At 33.3% G+C, this 19,952-nt stretch overlaps 1 protein-coding gene across 2 annotated transcripts in view; it reads left to right on the top strand.

Moving 5' to 3' along the window:
• The first annotated feature begins 458 nt into the window (after positions 1-458).
• Positions 459-19,952, top strand: part of Pkc53E (Protein C kinase 53E) — a 66,299-nt gene continuing 46,805 nt past the window's right edge. Inside the window, exons 1-2 of one of the 2 annotated variants that reach the window (XM_018507488.1) lie at positions 459-725; positions 1,630-2,009. In XM_018507488.1, coding sequence (XP_018362990.1) covers positions 1,813-2,009 — 197 coding nt within the window. In that variant the 5' untranslated portion in view covers positions 459-725; positions 1,630-1,812. Of the gene's footprint in view, positions 2,010-19,952 lie in introns of both variants that reach the window. The other variant, XM_018507490.1, reaches the window with a different exon arrangement.

Here is a 19,952-nt window from a genome sequence, read left to right as displayed (position 1 = left end):
AGACAAAGAAAATGATAACGTAAGGAAAGAGAGAGACTGGGAGAGCAATACACACCACACGCGTGCGCGCAAAAATCAGGATATAGATGGATGAAGGCAGAGGTCGAGCTTCCACCACCATCACCACTACCACCAGCACTCTCCCTTCCATCTCGTTGCTGCTGCGAATCTGCAGGGCGCATCTCGCGCAAAAAAGAGAAGTGACAAGGGAAAAGCATGACTTGGGCATCTATAGGCCAGAAAAAAAAGGAAGGAAGGAAGGAATCGAGCAAGAAAGCAGGAAACATACAACTTTTCCCTTTCCAGTTTTTCCACCATCCTGTCACCTTCCTCGCCGATCTCATCGCCGTTGCGTGCGGCTCGCGGGTGACGGCCGACGGGTCTCGTGGCCGCCACCGGCCACCGTTGGTCGCATGTCGATATTCGAGTGCGCAGCGCAGGCTGAGCAGTGGCTGTGCCGAGCCACTGCGCCGAGAGTCTAAAATTATCGGGTAACCCGCGCGCGCGCGGCCGAAAGGGGGAGAGAGAGAAAAGAACATACTAACGGAGGCGCGGTAGTCACGGCGTTGCACCGCGGAACGGACAAGGACGGTCCGTAAACGTAAGCGTCGCCGGAGGGTTGGCGGGAGGAGGCGGCGGCGTCGCGCGGAATAGAGGGAGACGGTACATCGCGCAGAACCAGGTGCCTGGACGACGAAGGCTCGCGACGACGAGGAAGACGCGAGGTAGTCGTGATAGTCGAGGGAGCGAGACGAGAAATCGGAGCGAGCGAAAGTGAGAAGAAGAAAGTTGTTAAGGAGAGTGAGAGAAAGATACGGAATAGTGAGAGCGACAAAAGGGAAAGGTGGGCGTCAGACGAGGAAAGCTCGAGATCGCCCGACAGAGGGAGTGAGCGGAAGAGAGACCGAAGTAGGCAAGTGTGTAGTAGGAGTAGTATGTATTTGTTATTACGAGCGTAGTGGGAGGAGAGGGGAAAGTGGGGAAACGAGAAGGTGCGCACTTCTCGCGGGAGGAAGAGAGAGAGAGAGAGAGAGAGAATATATACATATATATTAGACGGAGAGTCAAGCGACCGGTGCTGAAAGAGAGAAGGTAATATAGTACTATTGTAGAGCGACGGAGATAATACGCTGCTAAAGGGAGGAATAGACTCCTGCGTGAAGTCAAAACGGGACGAACGGGAGAGAGAAGGAACGCGAGAGCATAACGCCCGGTGGAGCCGCGAGGGGGAGGGAGCCGACGGAATCGGGATAGCCGTCGTACGTCGGTCGGACCGACGTGTCGTCGAGAGAGAAGGTGCGAGCTCCAGGAGCGGTAGGAGAGTACGTTATTTAACACCTAGACTCGATTGGACGTCGCGGGCTCGAAAGAACCACGCGCGCCGACGTCGTTTCTTTCTCTCTTTCTCTCTCTCTCCATCTCCTCGCTCTCTCGAATTCTCCCCACCCTCTCTCTCGCGCTCCCTCCTCGTCGTCCGTCAAGCGTCGCGCGCGCGAGACACACCGTCGTCGGTCGTCGGAGCCGTGTGACAGCTCCCGCGTGCGGTCTCCACTCTCCGTACCGAGTTCGATCGTCGTCGGAATAGCAGAACGAATCGCGCGCGCGTAACCGAGAGAGGTTCGAGAGTAGAATCGCGGGCATCGTTAATCTGACTGAGGTTCCGGAGGAATCCGAGGAAGCCGGCGTCATCCTCGGTGACGAGCCGCCCGCGAGTGGCACCGGACACCGTCGACTCGCCCGTCGATCGGCCGGTCAGCGACAGTAAGACAGTAACAACAGCAGCAACAGCCAGTCGGTAGTAGCGGCGGAACCATGGCGGATGATCAGGACAACAACACGTGCGAGGACTCCCTCGGGACCGGCGACACCAATACCGCTTTTGCCAAGAAATTGCGGGGCCGGAAGGGCGCCCTCAAGAAGAAGAATGTCTACATGGTCAAGAATCACAGCTTTATGCCCCGATTCTTCAAGCAGCCCACCTTCTGCAGCCATTGCAAGGACTTCATATGGTAAGTGCAAACACCTTTGAGCGGAATCCATAGACGTTGCTCGAGATTCGATATGGTCTTAAGATTGATGCTTGAGATGTCATGAATCAATCAGAGAGCCGTATTAACATTTTAAGACATATTGCTTGAGATGATCTTGAGATGTCATGAATCAATCAGAGATCTGTATTAGCATTTTAAGACATTGCTCGAGATAATCTTGAGATTAAGAACGGACTATGGATACCGGTCCTTTGTGTCGCGATTCTTTGTGATTTTATTATCTTCAACTTGTTTGATATCTGTCGTTTATTACTGATAGCCTCGATCGGATGCTCCGATTGAATCTTTTTCTCTTTTTTATATCTATGATACAATGAAAAACGATGACTTGTTCGGCAAAATTAATCAAGAAAGGATATTGTATCGTTTTTAAGATAACACCTTTGTTGAGTATAATGGAGTACAAACAAAAAAATGTTGTTTTGAAGGATAATGATGCTTTCGCCTCCCAAAGATGTGACTTCAGACGACAGGACAATGTATGGGTACAATTTGCAAGCAGCTCTTTCCCGAATTCCCCGAAACGCTGCGCAAACGTTTCGCGCGTTGCTATTCGTATTTTCGGCTTTGCGACCGTTACAGTCGTTACTATCATTAGACTCTTATTATTTGAGTACGTTCCCGAGAATAACGACGATGAACTGTGTGCGCACTGGCACGCTTTGGCTCCTCATAAATGTATCTATGCGTCGGATGCGTTCCAGTAACGATCGAGTTTGTATCCCCGGGAGAAGAGTAGGTGAACGCCTCGGGGAGAAACTCATCACGAGACGGCTTGCATCGACAGGTCTGCTCCGACCAGGAATGTTCATGAGATTTTATCCCGGTCGATTTGGATAAAGACGATCGACATCGTTTATTTTGGGAGCGTTCCATTTGGCGCTCATAAAGCTTATGAGCGTCATTTGTCCTCGTTTAAAATTTGATAAATAACTCATAAGATAAATGTACTAATTAGCAGATAATGACCCAATTATTGGACGAAATGACAACAAATTTCAAAACTAAACTTTTAATAATACGTATGACTCTGAATAAATTCATTGTTTATAAAAATTTAATGCGAATTTATTTGAAGTCGTACGTATCATTAAAAGTTCGATATTTAAAATTTTTGTCATTTTGTCCAATGATTAAGTAAAGTCCACTGTCTGGTACATTTATCTCACAAGACAGATCACTCCAAAAATATTACAGCAACATATTGCAACATTCCAGCAATATTGTAGTAACATTCGGAGTATTGCAGCGGTATTGTTGCAAACTTCTGTATGGGAACAAAGACGAAATAATTCCAAGAGAGCTGTGAGCAGCCAATGGAACGCAGCCATAATTTCAATCTTATCCCCGATGGCATTTAAATTTATGACTTTAAACCACCTGAAATTATACATTCTCCTTCTTTGTTCTTTGGAAGATAAAGATTAGTTTTTTAGTCAAAAAAGTCTATGAATATTTTTTCTCTAAAACAATCGATGATTACTTTTTCTTTTTTACTTTTTAAAGCAATGACTTGACAATATATATTAAAAAAAATTTAGATAACTATTTTGTACGGTACTTTTTTTGTACGGCTACTTTTTTGTATGGCAACTATAATTGACATCGTTGCTTTATTTGGATGACGTCAACCATCGGGAATGATCGGTTATGTTTGATTATCAACGGCACTAATTTTGCCTCATTTATTTATTTTTTTTTTTTCATGTTTTGTCATAGGTTTATGCGCAGCGAGTTTTTATTTACAATCTCATGCGTAACGAGAGACTGATAATTTCTGTGATGGTACATGGAATGATGCGCTATTCTAAAATTAGTACTCAATTAACATTGATGCACAGCAACGGATTCATGAATATCACTTGAATATCTCGTTTTATCTAATACCTCTATTTCATATATAGTGTATCCGATATTCTCTCGATTGTCGGGATGAAAGTCGCGTGTCGAAATTTTCACGATGAAATTGCCCGATTGTTCATAACATAACGGAGAAAAAACATGGGAGGGCATTCTCTCTCTCTCTCTCTCTTATCTCTCTTCCCATCTCCACTAGATTGTTAATCGGCTTTTGTACATGCTATCTACTACTAGCCACCTCTGGACCTTCGATGGCATATTGATAATAGAGTTTGGGGTTAATTACAAGTAGAGATACTCGATTCCCTTAGGGCAATGCAGTCTTTTTCAGTTAACTTTGCTCATTTTCAATCATCTACGCGATTAACGAAATGTTGATTTTTGATCCCTTGATAAATTACAAGTACCATCTATTGATTTAAAAATGCAGAAAATACCTTTTTATCTGCAAAATTTGTAAACTGAACAATTCCTTTTTTGTCCGTATACAGGAAGAATATCAATTTTCGATTGAGTAATTTGTCGTGCGAAAATCAATTTGCGGGAGTCGTTCAGTGTATTCAGAACTTTATTAATTTCTTTTTGCAAGTGCCCACGATCGATATTGCGATTCTTCTCATGTCGTGATGATACGATGAGATATATCCGTCCATCTTCTTCTTCCAGTCGAGACAGACAGATACATAAATTCAGTTAATAACGCTTTCGAACCGAGCGGTTTGATTAAACGATCCGGCCTTGACGCACTCACGCTGTTCTTCCTCTGTCCGAATTAGAAACCTCTCCGTTGCGATGTGAGAAGTGACGGCGCCGTTTCTTATAAATGTTGTATGCATACGCACGTGCCGACCTCCCATCACTCTTCTGCGATTGGACCCTCGGCTCGACCGACCTCCGATTTAATGATAAAAAAACCCTCGGTTCCGTTCTGGTGACATGTTAGTAATTGGCTTGTTTACAACATGTAATTATTGTTCTATATCTTTACGTCTAGAAATTGAAAGTTTTATGTTAAATGTAATTACGCGAATTTTTGTTTATATAAAAATCAGAATTATTTAAAGCAATCTGTATTTGTTGTATTAAATTATAGTAGTGCAATTGTAAATCGAGGCTATTACTCTGATAGTAAAGAGAAAATATAATACTAAAGTGATTTATAGTGTATATCTGATTCAAATTGCTGGATCTATTCATAAATTTATATGCAGGTCTCTCTCGTTTTAAATTATAAAGACTTTTATATTAAATTATAAAATTTCTATCTAGACTATTTCTTGTATTATATAAATTATGAAGATTTATATAGAAATCTCTCTCGTATTAAAGACTTCTACATTAAATTATAAAACTTCTAAGTAGCTGTATCTTAAATATTAATATTAAATTATATATAGTCTTATTTATAAATAATTTATTTATAACCCAATTTCTGAGATTTTGTATATTTTATATATTAATATGAAGGAAATTTCAAATAACTGCCATATATGATTTTGATATTTTGTATAAAGTACTTATTTTCTTATTGTTATTTAGGTTTCTCTATTTTTCATTGAATACATACATTTGACAAAAAATAGAGTAACCTAAATCACATTAAGAAAATAAGTACTTTACGTAAAATATCAGAGTTACCCATATAAGCAGTCGTTAGAAATTTCGTTCACGTTGTTACAATCGATTCCCATTTAAATTGGAAGTTCTGTAAAGGGATGGAAGGACGAACGTAACGTCTATGCATAAATCCCTTCTATTTCGAATTCACAGAATAGTATTGGTTGTTTCCATTCGAAGATATTGATGGGATATGTTGACATCTATGACGTCGGAACAGATAGGAGAGGCTCATTTGGATTTCATATCATATTCGTAACGATAACGACCAATGCCATTCTCTGATTTGTGGTTAGGAAGATTAACTTTTTTCAACAATTTTTTGTTGAAATAATTTTATATATCCGAACGTATACTCAGATAAGTTTACTAAATTTTCAAATTATATATATATTCATTAATGTATTCATCCTTATTTAATAAAGTTTTTTGTTTATCCAAGAAATTCTGTAACTGTGCTGTTTATCGCGTAAATTAATGTCAAATGCGTTTTGGGAAAAGGTTCATAAATTATACTGTTAAATAAAAAATGTTATTATTTAAGTATAAAAAGAATAATCCCTTCTTATTTTTGAAACGCTAATATGATTTTGTTTGCCAAATAGTTCTATTACATTTCAATTTTAAGAAATTTGCAGCTCAAGTTGCAAAAAAACTGTTTTAATATATCTTGTATTGTAATTATTTATAAGTATATGACATGTTAAAAACACACATTTGTTTCGATTATAATTAATAAAAATATAATATTTGTAATATTAATATAAAATATAATAACAATATAAAAAGTCTGCGTCAAAATTGCAACTTACATAGAGTATTAAAGATCTCTATCAAAAATATTTGTTAATTATATTATTTAAACTTCAGAATTTTTTAAGTTGCTGAATATTATCCAATAATTATTAACATAATCAAAAATCTAATTAAATAAGGGAAATTCTATGTTCGGTCAAAGCGGATCTGAGTACTCAAATATTTCTGTGTGAATTTGTATACATATCTGATTCTGCAAACTGCGCGATAAAATCTTTTTCAGTCTTAAAATGCATTCATAAACAGAATCAGAGTGGTATAAGTATTACTTATTAAATTGAGGAAGCAATTAAAAAATTTTTTTAAGTATTTTTATAAAAATATTAATAACAAATTAAAAAGAATCTTATATATTTATAAATAATTTTAATAATTTTAATAATTAAAAAAATATTTAATAGGTACTTTATGGTTCGTGTGAATTACAACTTTGACAGAATACTCTATATTAATCATAAATATCTTTTTAACTAATCACAATAAATTCCTTTTAAGGACTGAAAATCTTCAATATACCTATAATAATTTTGATTCATAACAATAAAACTTTTCTAACACATTATGCATTATAGTTATAATAGTCAAAATTAAATTATTTTTGCAATTTTAACTGTAAATTTTTCAAAATTGTAACGAGATAGAGAAATTGGCAACCATATTTTGTGTCTAAAAACTATAAAAAATCTTATATCTTATATAAGTATCTTATATAAGTATCTTATATAAGTATATCTTCATGTGTACTTATACATTTTTTTATTGAAGAATATTATTACCTGTAATTAGCCGAAACTATTAGTTACATGCTTATTGAATTTACGATTAGAGGTGACTTTTTAGGTTCTATTTGCGTTACTTGCACTTTTTGCACTCAGTATCTTTGCTTTGTTTCTTTTCACTGGCTAAATATATTTATCTCATTTTAAGTTCAAAAATTTTTAAGAATTGTAGGTAATGAGAATAGACCTCCTATCTCATTGCAAAATGAAAAGAATTCGCTTAATATTTAAAATAAGATAACTATATCGAGTTTGATCGAGAAACGATACGCTTGCCGATCGCATACGGAGATAATCGAAAAATTCACGACAACGCGCAACATCGTGTTCAGCAAGATTTGCGATTGTTGATATTCATGTGTGTATCCGTGATCAACGACCTTGTCGATCGATGACGTGCATTTGTCGCATATTCTGCGATTGCAAAGCACTGTGATGAAGAAATATATTTTGCAACGACGTATCCCAGGTTGTCGCCCTCGTTGTATACTTGTATCCCTGCGTCTTTTTCGACCGGTCTGCACTTTCGCCAGCACACGTACCGAGTATCAGTAGGCTAGACACGTGTTACTGACGTTGTAATATGTATTTTGAAAGTTGACAAAGTATTTGCATACCAGTCTTTCATAAAATTTTTACACAAAAGGAGAGAATGTCGTTGCAAAATACTCCTGTCAAAGAAAAATTTTCCTTTATGTTAGTATAACGAATAAAAAATGTTTTGTAGGAAATATTTTTCTTTTTCGTATAAAATTATGCCGCAAGGGGATATAGTGATATACAGTTACAATGTTTTCTACTGTGTGTTAATATTGAAGATTAAATATAGGATCCGTTGGAATCCGCAACCCTAATTTTTCTCTTTCATCTTAATTTATATGTAGATGTCTGCCCCTCCTCTCTCTTTTCCCTTTGGAATACAATATTTATCTTTCTCTTTTTCTAATATTCCGTATTTCAACTTTTATAGAAACTTAAAAAAATTATTGTTGGTGTTATTTCACGTTGATTTATAGTTATTGATTCTTCTGGTGATAATTATTTATAATAGAAAATCCATAACTGACAATTAATACTAATATTACGGTATTTTGCATATATGTAAAACAAATCCGATTACTTACTTCGAAATCCTACTAACGATTATTATATATTTAACATCTTTCAAGCAATTATTTGTACTAAATCGAAGAGAATCATTTCATAATTATTGTTACTGATATTTTTTTTAATATTTTATTTTAATTTCTAAAATATAAAATTGTATATGAAAAAATTATTGTAAAAATAGGACTTGACGACAACCTATTAGTCATAATATATTCATGAGGTTATCTTTACATTTATTAAGATTTTTACATTTTTACATCTTGTTTCTATATCTTTTGCTGATGCGGGAATAATTTTAATGAAGCATATTATAATGAAAGTAATAACGAAGTTTGCAGTATCGCGTATATGGAGCAAAACTACGTGGGAAGAATTAATTCTTTGTCGACGTTGCGCAATATTTTGCTAACGAAGCTACGGATATTGGCAAGTAGTAGATGTTCGGAAATGATTCACGGGTGCGAGAGACGAAATATTATGTAAATGTTATGTAAAAGATAAAGGGGATGACAAATTAATAGAATCGGTCTGCAGATTTATGTCAATGACCTTCGATATAGCATTTTTAGCCGATTAAATTGTACTTCTCGGTGTTCACGAATCTTATTATCTCAATGCCAAATCAGCGTGAGAGAAGCCACTGTTGTGCTAAGAGAGAAAAAAATATTGTATTCTATCAGGAAGAAATAGTTACATATTAAGTATGTATATACAGTTCTTTTGTATTGCTGACAAAAAGCGAATTATCTTTAACATATTAGATTATATTTGGCTAGTATTTAAAAATGAAAAGTTTTTGTATGAATATTAAATTGTAACCAAAATTGAAATGCGACTATCGATTAAGTAATAAGTTTAAAAACGTATCATTTTTATCGACCATATTTGTTAAAATTAAAATAATGATGTTCTAGTTTTAGGTATCTTTCTTATGCTTTAGGATTTACTTTAATCAATTGTAAGAATATAATACCCTATATTTTTTAATTTGTGAGCAAAATTTCGATTTTCTTGACTTATTTAATCATTTTAGCAAAAGGCTGATATCTATAGCTCAATTTCTTGCTTCCAAATTACAAAACAACATTATAATTTGTTTTATTTACGCTTATTGATCTAATCACGCACAACTTTGTTCTACACATATTCATATACATGACAACATGCCATACATGTGACTGTAAATAAGATTTATTTAACAAGTTTCCTAATTTTATACATGCGTCAACGTGTCACGGCGGTCGCTTTTCAACCCATACATCGTTATCGAATCTTGCGGTTTTCTCTAGTCACTTTATCGAAGAGGATATCCGCACCTAACGTGATCATTTGATCCATTAACTTGCTCATATCTTGACTACCACGTGGAACAAAAGCTGTGTCTATTGACACTATTACAGTTATCTCACGTAATTAATTTCGTTGTACTGCTGTTACTTAACTAACATTCTTAACGACACACTAAGAAATGATGTAAAATTGGCTGACGTATTAAAACTGCTCAATTAGATGGGGCAATGATGATCCTTAAAAGTGATCTTTATTTAATTTAATTTTATAATTAAAAATTTTTTTTATATATTATTACTCGGTATAGTTTTTATAAAATTTTATTTATTATTTTTAGATATAAAATTATTATGAAGAGAAGAATAAATTTAACTAATAGTTATTTCTTAGTTAATAATTATCACAAAATTATCAGAATGTGATAGTTACTAATTTAATTATTGGAAAGTTGTTGCGTACTGACCCATTTATATGTATAAGCGGTTTTAGTCATTCCACTTGATCCTACACTTAAGACACTTACTACTTGTAACAAATCTAGGTTAATACCACAGCTTCCCACTAAAGTGAGCTTCCAAATCATTGGTTTAATGTTACATCGTTAATTTAACACATAATTACAAGTTTATGTTAATTGTTCACTGAATTTATTTAGAAACCTTTTTTTATCCTTCCTCGAAAGCTATTTTTAATAAAAGTTAATATATATATATATATATATAATCTTTAGATTTGTCTCATTAACTTCTTTCAAAAATTTGATCTTTTCTGTTTGTGCATCTTTTTATCCTTTATGGAGTCATCCCAGGGAGAATCTCTTTTGTCACATGATATAGCTTTTTAATAGTTTTTTATTCTCTTTTTCGCTGTTCGCTGCGATTTAAACGTAATCTTAAAGTGAGTCCCAGATTTTGGCGTGTATTTCATAAAAATATATCGAGCCCACCATACTACGAATATGATATGCATACGCGCACACATATGTATAGAGCGTCTATACATATGTTAGGGCAATAAATCGCCGCACAAAACATCTGACCCTTCTGTCCACTTGCTACTGACAGACTGTCTCACGTTTCGTACACACGTGCGCGAAAACAAATACACATACACCGCACGCATGCAAGTATTTTATTTGTACAACTGACGAGTTTGCAACGAACTCATAGTTGTTGACCTATACTCGCATTTCCTTTTTTGTAATAAAAAATGGTAATCAAAAAAATGCGTACCCCCAATGCTTTTTGACAAAAAATAAAATCCGAAAGAGAAAATTCGAAAAGTTAGTTTTATGTCAAAAAATATTATTTTGTGTGAGAGCAAACCTGGAAAGTTTTTGAAATAAAATCACGCGTTAAATTTACATTTTAATTAAATTCGTTTAAATTGAAATAATAGGAACACTAGTTTATGAGGTTTTTTTCAAATTCTATAATACTGGGTTTGAATATTACATTGTAAACTTTGATATATCTTCGGTAATGAGTTTTCTTACGAGGCGGACGACTTCTCTTGTTAAAGGCGAAGATGCTGTTATTATTTCCATCCCGATGTCGAAACTTACGAAAAGTCATTTCTATCGACAACTTTATGACAGTAGCTCTAGACAGTAGCTCTTGATCACACTTTACATTATCCTCATTAAAATTGGAACAACTCAGACCAATTTCAGACTTGGCAATTGTTTACAAGTACAGCTTTTAATTTTAAAACACATAAAATTTAAAACACATGTAAAATTCCCAAAAAAAAAGAACTTTTAATTCTTTTGCATTTGTGTAATTTATATCACTAATATTAATTAGAAATTTGTACAGACGTAGAACTCATGTCATTTTAACTATTGAATGTAATTTTGTGTTAATACGTTAAAGCGATAAAGAAAATAAAGAACAAAGAATTTCCGCGTTTTGCGGATACTGTTGATTTATCGGTTTTTTTTCTTCGATGTATCGGACATGAAGTGAGACATGAAAGAATCGGGTCGCTATATCGACGTGAACGTAAAATTGTTCTTTCCGAATTTTATATTTTATCAAAAATTAAATTGTATCTGAAATTAAACGAGTTTCATTAGCCATTAGATACTCGATCAGAATTCAGATTAGCGACGCGTGATTGATGATTGGATGAGAGTAAATTATCCCGGTCGTTGTTTCATCGCCAAACACATGCGAACACTTCAATAGTCACATCACGATCCAATTCGATCACGGTAAATCGCTAACAACCGCGATGTCGTTACTATCGACAAATTAACCGGATATTGTCACTAACATTTTGATTAATAAGAAGTAAAATATTCCGCATGACGTTGGCTCTTAACTATAAACATACATAATTCATAATTGAAAGATTCATTATTTCTTCTCATGTTTTTTCGTTGTTCTTTCATTATATTTCCATTTAATCGTTTACCGTGACATTTTTTTTAGAATTATTGCTAGATAAGATGGTTTTTCATTTTCTTGTTGTATTTATATTTTTCCTTATTTTTTTATTAACACAAAGATCTTCAGCGGTAAATGCTTGCAAGGTTAAAGCCTTCTTAACAAGTCTTTAAAAGATATTTCCTCAGAGAATATTTTTTTCGTAAAATGTACTAAACAAGCATCGTGATTAATTAATACTTAATCAAGATTTCAAAGATATTTTTTTAAGAAACATTTTCATATTGCATAGAGATCGTGCAACGATTTTATATTTACCGCGTACCACTACTTGTTATATGTATATTCGTGCATTAAATCAGCGTCTAATTTATCTTAATAAATCTATTTATATTAAGTGAGTAAAATAGTTTAAGTTAGCGGTCAAATTTAATAATTTTACTTATTCTTAAAGAGAAAAATCTTCATATAATATAATAATAATAATGTATATTTTTAACGTATACATATATAATAATATCGCTTAAAAAATTGTTTTATATTTCTTTATATTTCTTCAAAATTTTCTCACATTTTTTGTTTTTTTCAGAATTTTCAGAATAAAGTAAAACTAGTGGTGTTTCTTAAATTGTGCGCTTTTTTTTGCAGAGTTTTATTTATTTCTATCTCCAACTACAATTTGCGTCTAATTCACAATTTATTTTTGTTACGAAAAGGACGTTCCGTTTTCACCGTCCATTATGTAAAACGGTTTATGGATGTTATAGTTACATTTCTCTCGCTGCATAGCTCTCAAATTCACTTGGCAGCATGTTTTACGTTATATAAATGTAATGCTGTAATATGTATATGTATAGCACATTGTGTAAAACGTTCTTGCGTATATACATATGCATATATCCATATAACTCGTGTTACCATACTCTTGTTTGGAGTTAACAAAGTACCTGCACAGAGAATTGAGGATTATTTAATTTATATGAATAAGTATCTAACAGAGTGCTTTTTCATTGTTTTCGAATTATTAAGAAAGAATGTGATCTGTTAAAAAATCTCATTCTCAAATACTATTTTGAAATAACTAAAAAAACTTTTATTTACTTTTTTGTTTAAATGCTATACTAATATTTAAAATAATACATAAAAAATATAAAAGCGCTGAACTAATATGTATATGAATTTCATTGAAAAATATATACGTTTTTCTGTATAGTCTTTCCCATAATCCTAATTTTTCATAAAAATTTGGATTAAATGAGTTAATAAACAACAATGCGTAACAAAACGTATTACGTAAATCAATAGAAAGAATTAATCCAGTGTAATATCAAAGAGATTAGAGAGACGCTGGACTATGGTTATCCCTGGCTATTAGGTTATCCCTTCTTTCTTTTCGATGAAAGTTCACGGTCGTGTAGCTTGCGGTGCTTCGTTCAATCTGTAACGAGATTACGTCGCGGCAAGTGCTCCCATGGCGTTACGCAATTACGCAGCTGCGATGCTCTGTACGGGCATTAGGGACTTTTTACATTAGGTTATACGGTTCCTGAGGCTTATTACATGCGATTAGTGTCCCTATAATAGTTTAGCCACGCACTATAAAATGGTTGTATAGTATATGTGTGAATCTGGTGTGAATGTGTGTGTATGTAGTGTATATCTGGAATGTATGTTGTAATAGTTTAGCCACGCACTATAAAATGGTTGTATAGTATATGTGTGAATCTGGTGTGAATGTGTATGTAGTGTATATCTGGAATGTATGTTCTTTGAATGTATGCTATATTTTGATTGGTATTGCCATTTTGAAAGGGTTTAGGATTGACTAATGAAAACAATCACAGTGAGTGGTTAGATTCTATATAGGCCATGTTCGTATGTTACTGCCAGTTGACTGCCAATACTGGCAATATCTATAGCTCCCGTTGCGTGTGTACTGTACTGACAACTGGCAATAATATACGAACACGGCCAATGGTCTATATAGGGACACTACATGCGATAGGGATACGGCGATACTAGTAACAAGATTGTCAAGCAATGACGTAATGAGGAGCCTCTTGAAAAGTTCCGGTGATTACATCTGCAATCTTTATCGCCCATGTTACATAAGCAATGTTCAAATATTTTCTTTGTCCGTATAGAATATTTATTTTCTGCGAGATTTTCTGTTTATTATTTACAGCCTGTAACCTACAAATGAGAGAAATCGTATTTTGTATTTTGTATTTCGAATTTAACTTTTAGACAGTTGTGAGTGTTGTTTTGTCTTCAATCACATATTGAGAAAAAAATATATTTTTTAAAAAGTTTTTGAATATATTTTATTGTTAACAAAAAATAATATTAGATATTTCTTGTTAGTGCGTTTCCACATTCAAAAGAAAAATGGAGAAAAATTTTGAACATTTTTTAAAATGATGTTCAAAATGTCTGCTATCCTGATAAACGCACACTTTGAAGAAGAAAAGTTTAAAAAGGTTTCCGTTCATTTCTTTTTTGATTGAGAAAATGCACTAAAAAGAAATAACATTATTTTATATTAAAAGTAAAAGATATTAAAACTTTTATTTGAAGATATTTCTCTCTTTCCAATAAGTATATCCAACAATCTTACTTACTATGTTTCAATTTAAAATTTAGGTTTACTATAGTTTCTCTCTCTTTCGGTCTGTTGTTTAAAGTACAAACAGCAACATTCATCACGTTTGGGGTTCGATTTAAAAAATTTGAATTTCAATTCCCGATAATTTTTGATGTTTGGAAAAATAGATGAATCATAATTTGTGACATTTTCTTATTTTTCTGTAAATTGCAAATAATATAAAAAAAAGTTTAAGTAAAAGTTATTTATTTCTGAAAGATTTATCTAACGATATCTTTCTCAACCTTTTTTATTTAAAATTTCAGATTTAAGTTCATCCTTCCGATAGTTTTCGAAAAATTGTCACTGTATTAGATATATACGGTTTAGTAACAAAAATTTGTTCCTCAATTTCTAACTACTATTCATTTTCGAAAAAAATGATACAGATTTGAAACATTGTTTAATATAAACTTTACGTTAATCACGTAAAGTTTACATTAAACAATTTAGAAAATTTAATTTATGTTTACAATAGCACAATTTCGCTACAGCACGTGGTTTAAATGCCACCGCATTTAACTTTCTAGATGTTTGTATTATAAATTAATTATCGACACTGTACATATACATAGCTGCCATCTTTGCTCTTCTACTTCGAATCGTAAAAGTATTATCGTTATCGTTGTTATTTGATTTCGTAGCGGCAATAAAAACGCATCCTGAAAATCTATCTTTTAATCTACGTTGAACGAGATATCGTTGCATCGTAAACAATTACGTAATAGTTAGATCTGTTTTATTTCCTGTCACATCATTCTGTTTCGCATCTTCCGTTGCGGGATCTCAAGCTCTTGAAGTATCTCCGAGATATCGACGATGTCACAACGATGGCAACGCTTAGACGATAGCTTCGCTGCAATTGCACCCGCGTTTATCGTTTGCGTCGGAATAATGAAATTAGATTGCCCTGGATAGAGTTACGAGTCGCTTGAAGTAGCGATAAACGAATGATCCACTTGCATATCGGCGTGGTACAGGTGACCGCATTGCGTTGTTGGCTCGATCGAATAGAAAACGACGCGTATTTGCTTCGCGTATTCGGTACAACGAGAACATGAATATGTGAAGCTGTATGGAGTATTGGACGTTCTACACATCTCAAAAACATGTTATTTCCAATTTGGTCGTGGAATTACGATCGACTGATTGTACTTTGTAATTTTTACTGTGTATTGTTTTTAGATTAAAGTATTCAGTATTCTGATAAATAAATTTTAAAAGAAACTTTTAACAAGATTTAAATTCTGGATCACAAACGGGAGTTTTCTAATAAGTTTCGGGAAGTAAAACGTGTAGTAAAATTTTCTTTTCATCTAACATATACATATGTATGTATAATATATTTGAAATAATGGGGTTTGAAATATAAGAGAATTATGACTTATTTAAACAGAATCCGATAAGAGAATTCACGGAGAAAAATAATATTATTACTTTGTTTCATGATTCCACAACGACTATTTAAGTAAATTCTCTCAAATCTTTTATAACCTTACAATAATTGTACTAACTTTATATTTTTACAGATATATTTTACAGTATAATTTTACTGTAATATTTATATAACAAACTCTTAATTTTCGTTTATATAAAATTAGACGATTGAATATTTTGAATTATTCTGCAATATATTTGGATATTATTTATTTAGATATCTAATATTTCCTAGTATTTTTACTACCCGCTTATGCATAAATCAGCATGAAAACTTATTTATAAGAAGAAACCAATAAACACTTTTACGGGATTTCATCGCGTTTCTGCGCTAGCCGCAGAATTACGTCAAAATCTGCCACAGGACATGAGATTACGTCTTTCCGACTTAATGCGTTAATATTTGAAAAACGACTGGGTAGGCGAGAAAGAGCTGTTCCGTCTTGCAACAGCCGCGTGAGAGTCGATAGTTTGGAGTGATGGGTCTTTAACCCGACGATAGATTCAAGTGGAAATAATGTAGTAAAGCTAAGAGGAAAGGAAAGAAAGGGAAGAAGTTCTGCTGGCCAGACTTTATAGCAGTAGGACAAAACAAAAGGGTGCTTCATTTGCTTTCAATAAACACCACCGGCCTGTCGATGTATAGCTGGGCGTACGAAAGTCGACGCTTCCAATAGATGACGGAGGTGAAATGGAAGTGGCGCTATACATATACCGCCATTACACGTTGCAGCATCCGATATAGATAGTATACGGTTAAGTGTATAAGTATATATGTGCATGTGCGCACTCTCCTTTCGGACCCCCGAGGTCAAATGCGAATCAGCTCAATCCTTCGAAATTGGTCGTCATTAGATGCAATGCGATAAAAATTTAGCGATCCTGGTTGTGCAATTTACCTATTTATTTGACCCGATCAGTTACGTGAGATATCTGCAGTGCAGGGACGGATTTGTGTGTGGAAATTTTATATATTTTGTGAGAAATGAGGGAAACTTGGTCTCTTCCGATTTCTCAAGGCAAGGTATTCGTGAAATAATTCACTTCATAACTACTTGTCAACTTCTTAAGTTTGTAAAATGAGGATAAAATTATGGGCGGCATAATTTTAGTTACTTAGGTGGTTGGAAACTCTTGCTGAGAATCCTAAAATTATTATCAGACTCCGGAATATCACCATCCGTCTCTCTGTGCATCCAGCAGAAAATGCAAATAGCTCACTATGCGAAAGTTACGCGACCGTCTGCATATGCTTCCGACTACTTTGCTTGATCCCATTTTGAGAATTCCATAACTTGTGATATCGCGATCCTATCCTCTCGCTTGTAAATCATAGTTCCCGGATTTGTATTACGGAATTTTTTTACCAATCAGTTTCAGAATCGAAACCATCTATTCCTTTTAGTATCAGTTTCGGAATTCTACCCATTATTTTTATTAGCGAAGAGTGGATTAATAGAAAAAAATACGAGGCGCATTTTTTACGTTTTTTATCGAATTTACGATTTCTCTCTCCCTCTCTCCTTTCTCTTTCTCTCTCTCTTTATCATCCTCTTTGTTTGCTTTCGTCGACACGGACATACACATAACAACCATTTTACTATGGCGTGTCACAAGGACTGCTTTGTGGTGAGGCTATAAGGGAGAGAAGAAAGAGGGTAGTAGCGAATCGATAAAAATCAAGGGTTAGAGGAAGGCCGCTCGGGACGAGAGAAAGAGCGGCCGAACTCGGGATGAAAATAGCTGGCCAAACTCCGACTTTTGTATCACTTGTACAATACGGTATTGTACATCGTAGCACGCGGCCTCATCATTCGCTGGTATTATTGGCCGCAAGAGGGACACGAAGTATTTCGAAAGATTCACATTCAATTTCTATTAAATATTCATATATTAAATAATCCTCAGGTATACAACAAGGAAAGGAATATTTTATTAGATTGTTTCTAAAAATGACTATAAATTATATTTAAATTATAGTAATTGCAACTATTTCTACAGTAATAAACTATCTATAGTCGTAGTCATTTTCGGTTGCTAACTTACATATAGTTATTATTACTAACATTATAACACTAATAATAATAATTTTAGGAACATATAATTATAATTACAAATATTTTTCTCTCGATGAATAGCTTCAAGCAAATCGACACTGAATTTTTAGAAGCGAAATTTTTTGTATAATTGACATTATTAAATAATTTGTTACCTTGACTATTAGTTCCATATTGCCATTAAAGATATTTCATAAAAATATTAATTTCTATATATTAATTCAGAAATATAAAATATATATTTAAAATTTGGTAGAATACAATAATAAAATTTAAAAATAATGTGAAATGTAAATTTTATATAAAAAACAAATTGATTCTTTACGTTCTAATTACAAATGCATTGTAAATTGAAAAAAAATACATAGAAATTATTTTATAATAAATAAAACTTTGCAACATTATGCGCTAAATAAAAAATTGTCAAATTAACAATGAGTAACTTTTTTTTTAACAATTTATTAATAAGTATTTGCTGTTGGAAATTAGAACGATTATTGTGAACATTCGAATAATTATCAAGTATATGTTGTTTCTCTGGGTGCTGGATTATTTCTTATTACAAATTTATACGTGTATTTTTATACATAAGATATAATTTTATATACCTGTAAATATAATGTTTTCAAAATCGTAGGGTTTATGTATATTATAGATATATATAAATTTTATACATGATATTGTATTTAGATTATAATAAAAGAAAGTAATGATTTTATTTCGAATTCAAGAGCACTTAACATAAATTCTCTGATAATATTTTATTATAAACGATATTGGGAATAATAAAACATACAAATTACAGTGAACTGATAAAATGTAGGTAAAATAGGTAAATTATAAAATTGCTGTAAATTCAGCATTTATTTTATAATGTGTCCTTTAATATTCATGGATACATCTTCCATTGTAGTACTTTTGCACGTCGAAATGGTTCAAAATCGAGTTCTTTTATATCGTTCTATGATTACATTCTACTTTATTTCACTTTGCGACACACGCAGAATTGCAATTTAGCAAAATCTACAATTGAGTTTGAAATTTATGTTCAGAATATTTATGGTAAGATACAGGATTTGCGAATTTTTCAGTGATAGTTTATCGCGAAATATTTACAAATTAAATTTGAAGCATATTTATCATAAAATATATCTTGAAAATTCTTTTAGTATAACACAAATTTAATTTGTATTCATTTCATTACTTCGTTATTCCACAATATTTTTGTGAAAATTGCCTTACTTCGCAGAATCTGTACGAATAACATTTTCATAACATTTCCTTGATCGCTTCGCTTCGCAACACTATGTGATTTTCAATTTCGCAATTCTATTCCGAATGTTGACAGAAATCGCAATGTCGAAATTTGTATAAAAGTATAATCTGAAAATCATGACATATTTGAAAAATATAAATTGATATGCAATAAAGTAGTCGCAAAGTTTTTACCATTATCGCAAATTTTGCTAATATCAACTATGTAAATTTAATTTCATGAAATTTGTGTTATCTATATTTTATGATAAATCCGAAATTACGAATTTATGAATAAAAAGTCACACGTTAAAAATTTGTTAAAAATTGTAATAATTGGAGAAATTAAATGAAATATTACAATATATCAAATTAAGGGAATTTTATACGTGCTTTTTTTCTACAAAAGATTAAAAATGCTTTAACACAAAAAACTACATTATTACGTCTGCCTAGCTAGCCCCTCCACTTAACCAAATCTTAATGAATAAATTATATAATTATTGCGCTATTTATGCGCTTTCATATTCACATAGTTTCAATTTTTGCGCTGCATCCTTTAAGGCACTTACGTTTACCTATAGCTGCCCCCCCTCCCCCCCACTTAACCAAATCATAATAAAGATGGGGACTGAGTAGGCTGTCAG

This window comes from Trachymyrmex cornetzi, unplaced genomic scaffold (genome assembly GCF_001594075.2).
Source record: "Trachymyrmex cornetzi isolate Tcor2-1 unplaced genomic scaffold, Tcor1.1 scaffold24, whole genome shotgun sequence".
In the NCBI taxonomy this organism is placed as follows: Eukaryota; Metazoa; Arthropoda; class Insecta; order Hymenoptera; family Formicidae; genus Trachymyrmex; species Trachymyrmex cornetzi.
This window is presented reverse-complemented; position numbering and strand designations above follow the sequence as displayed.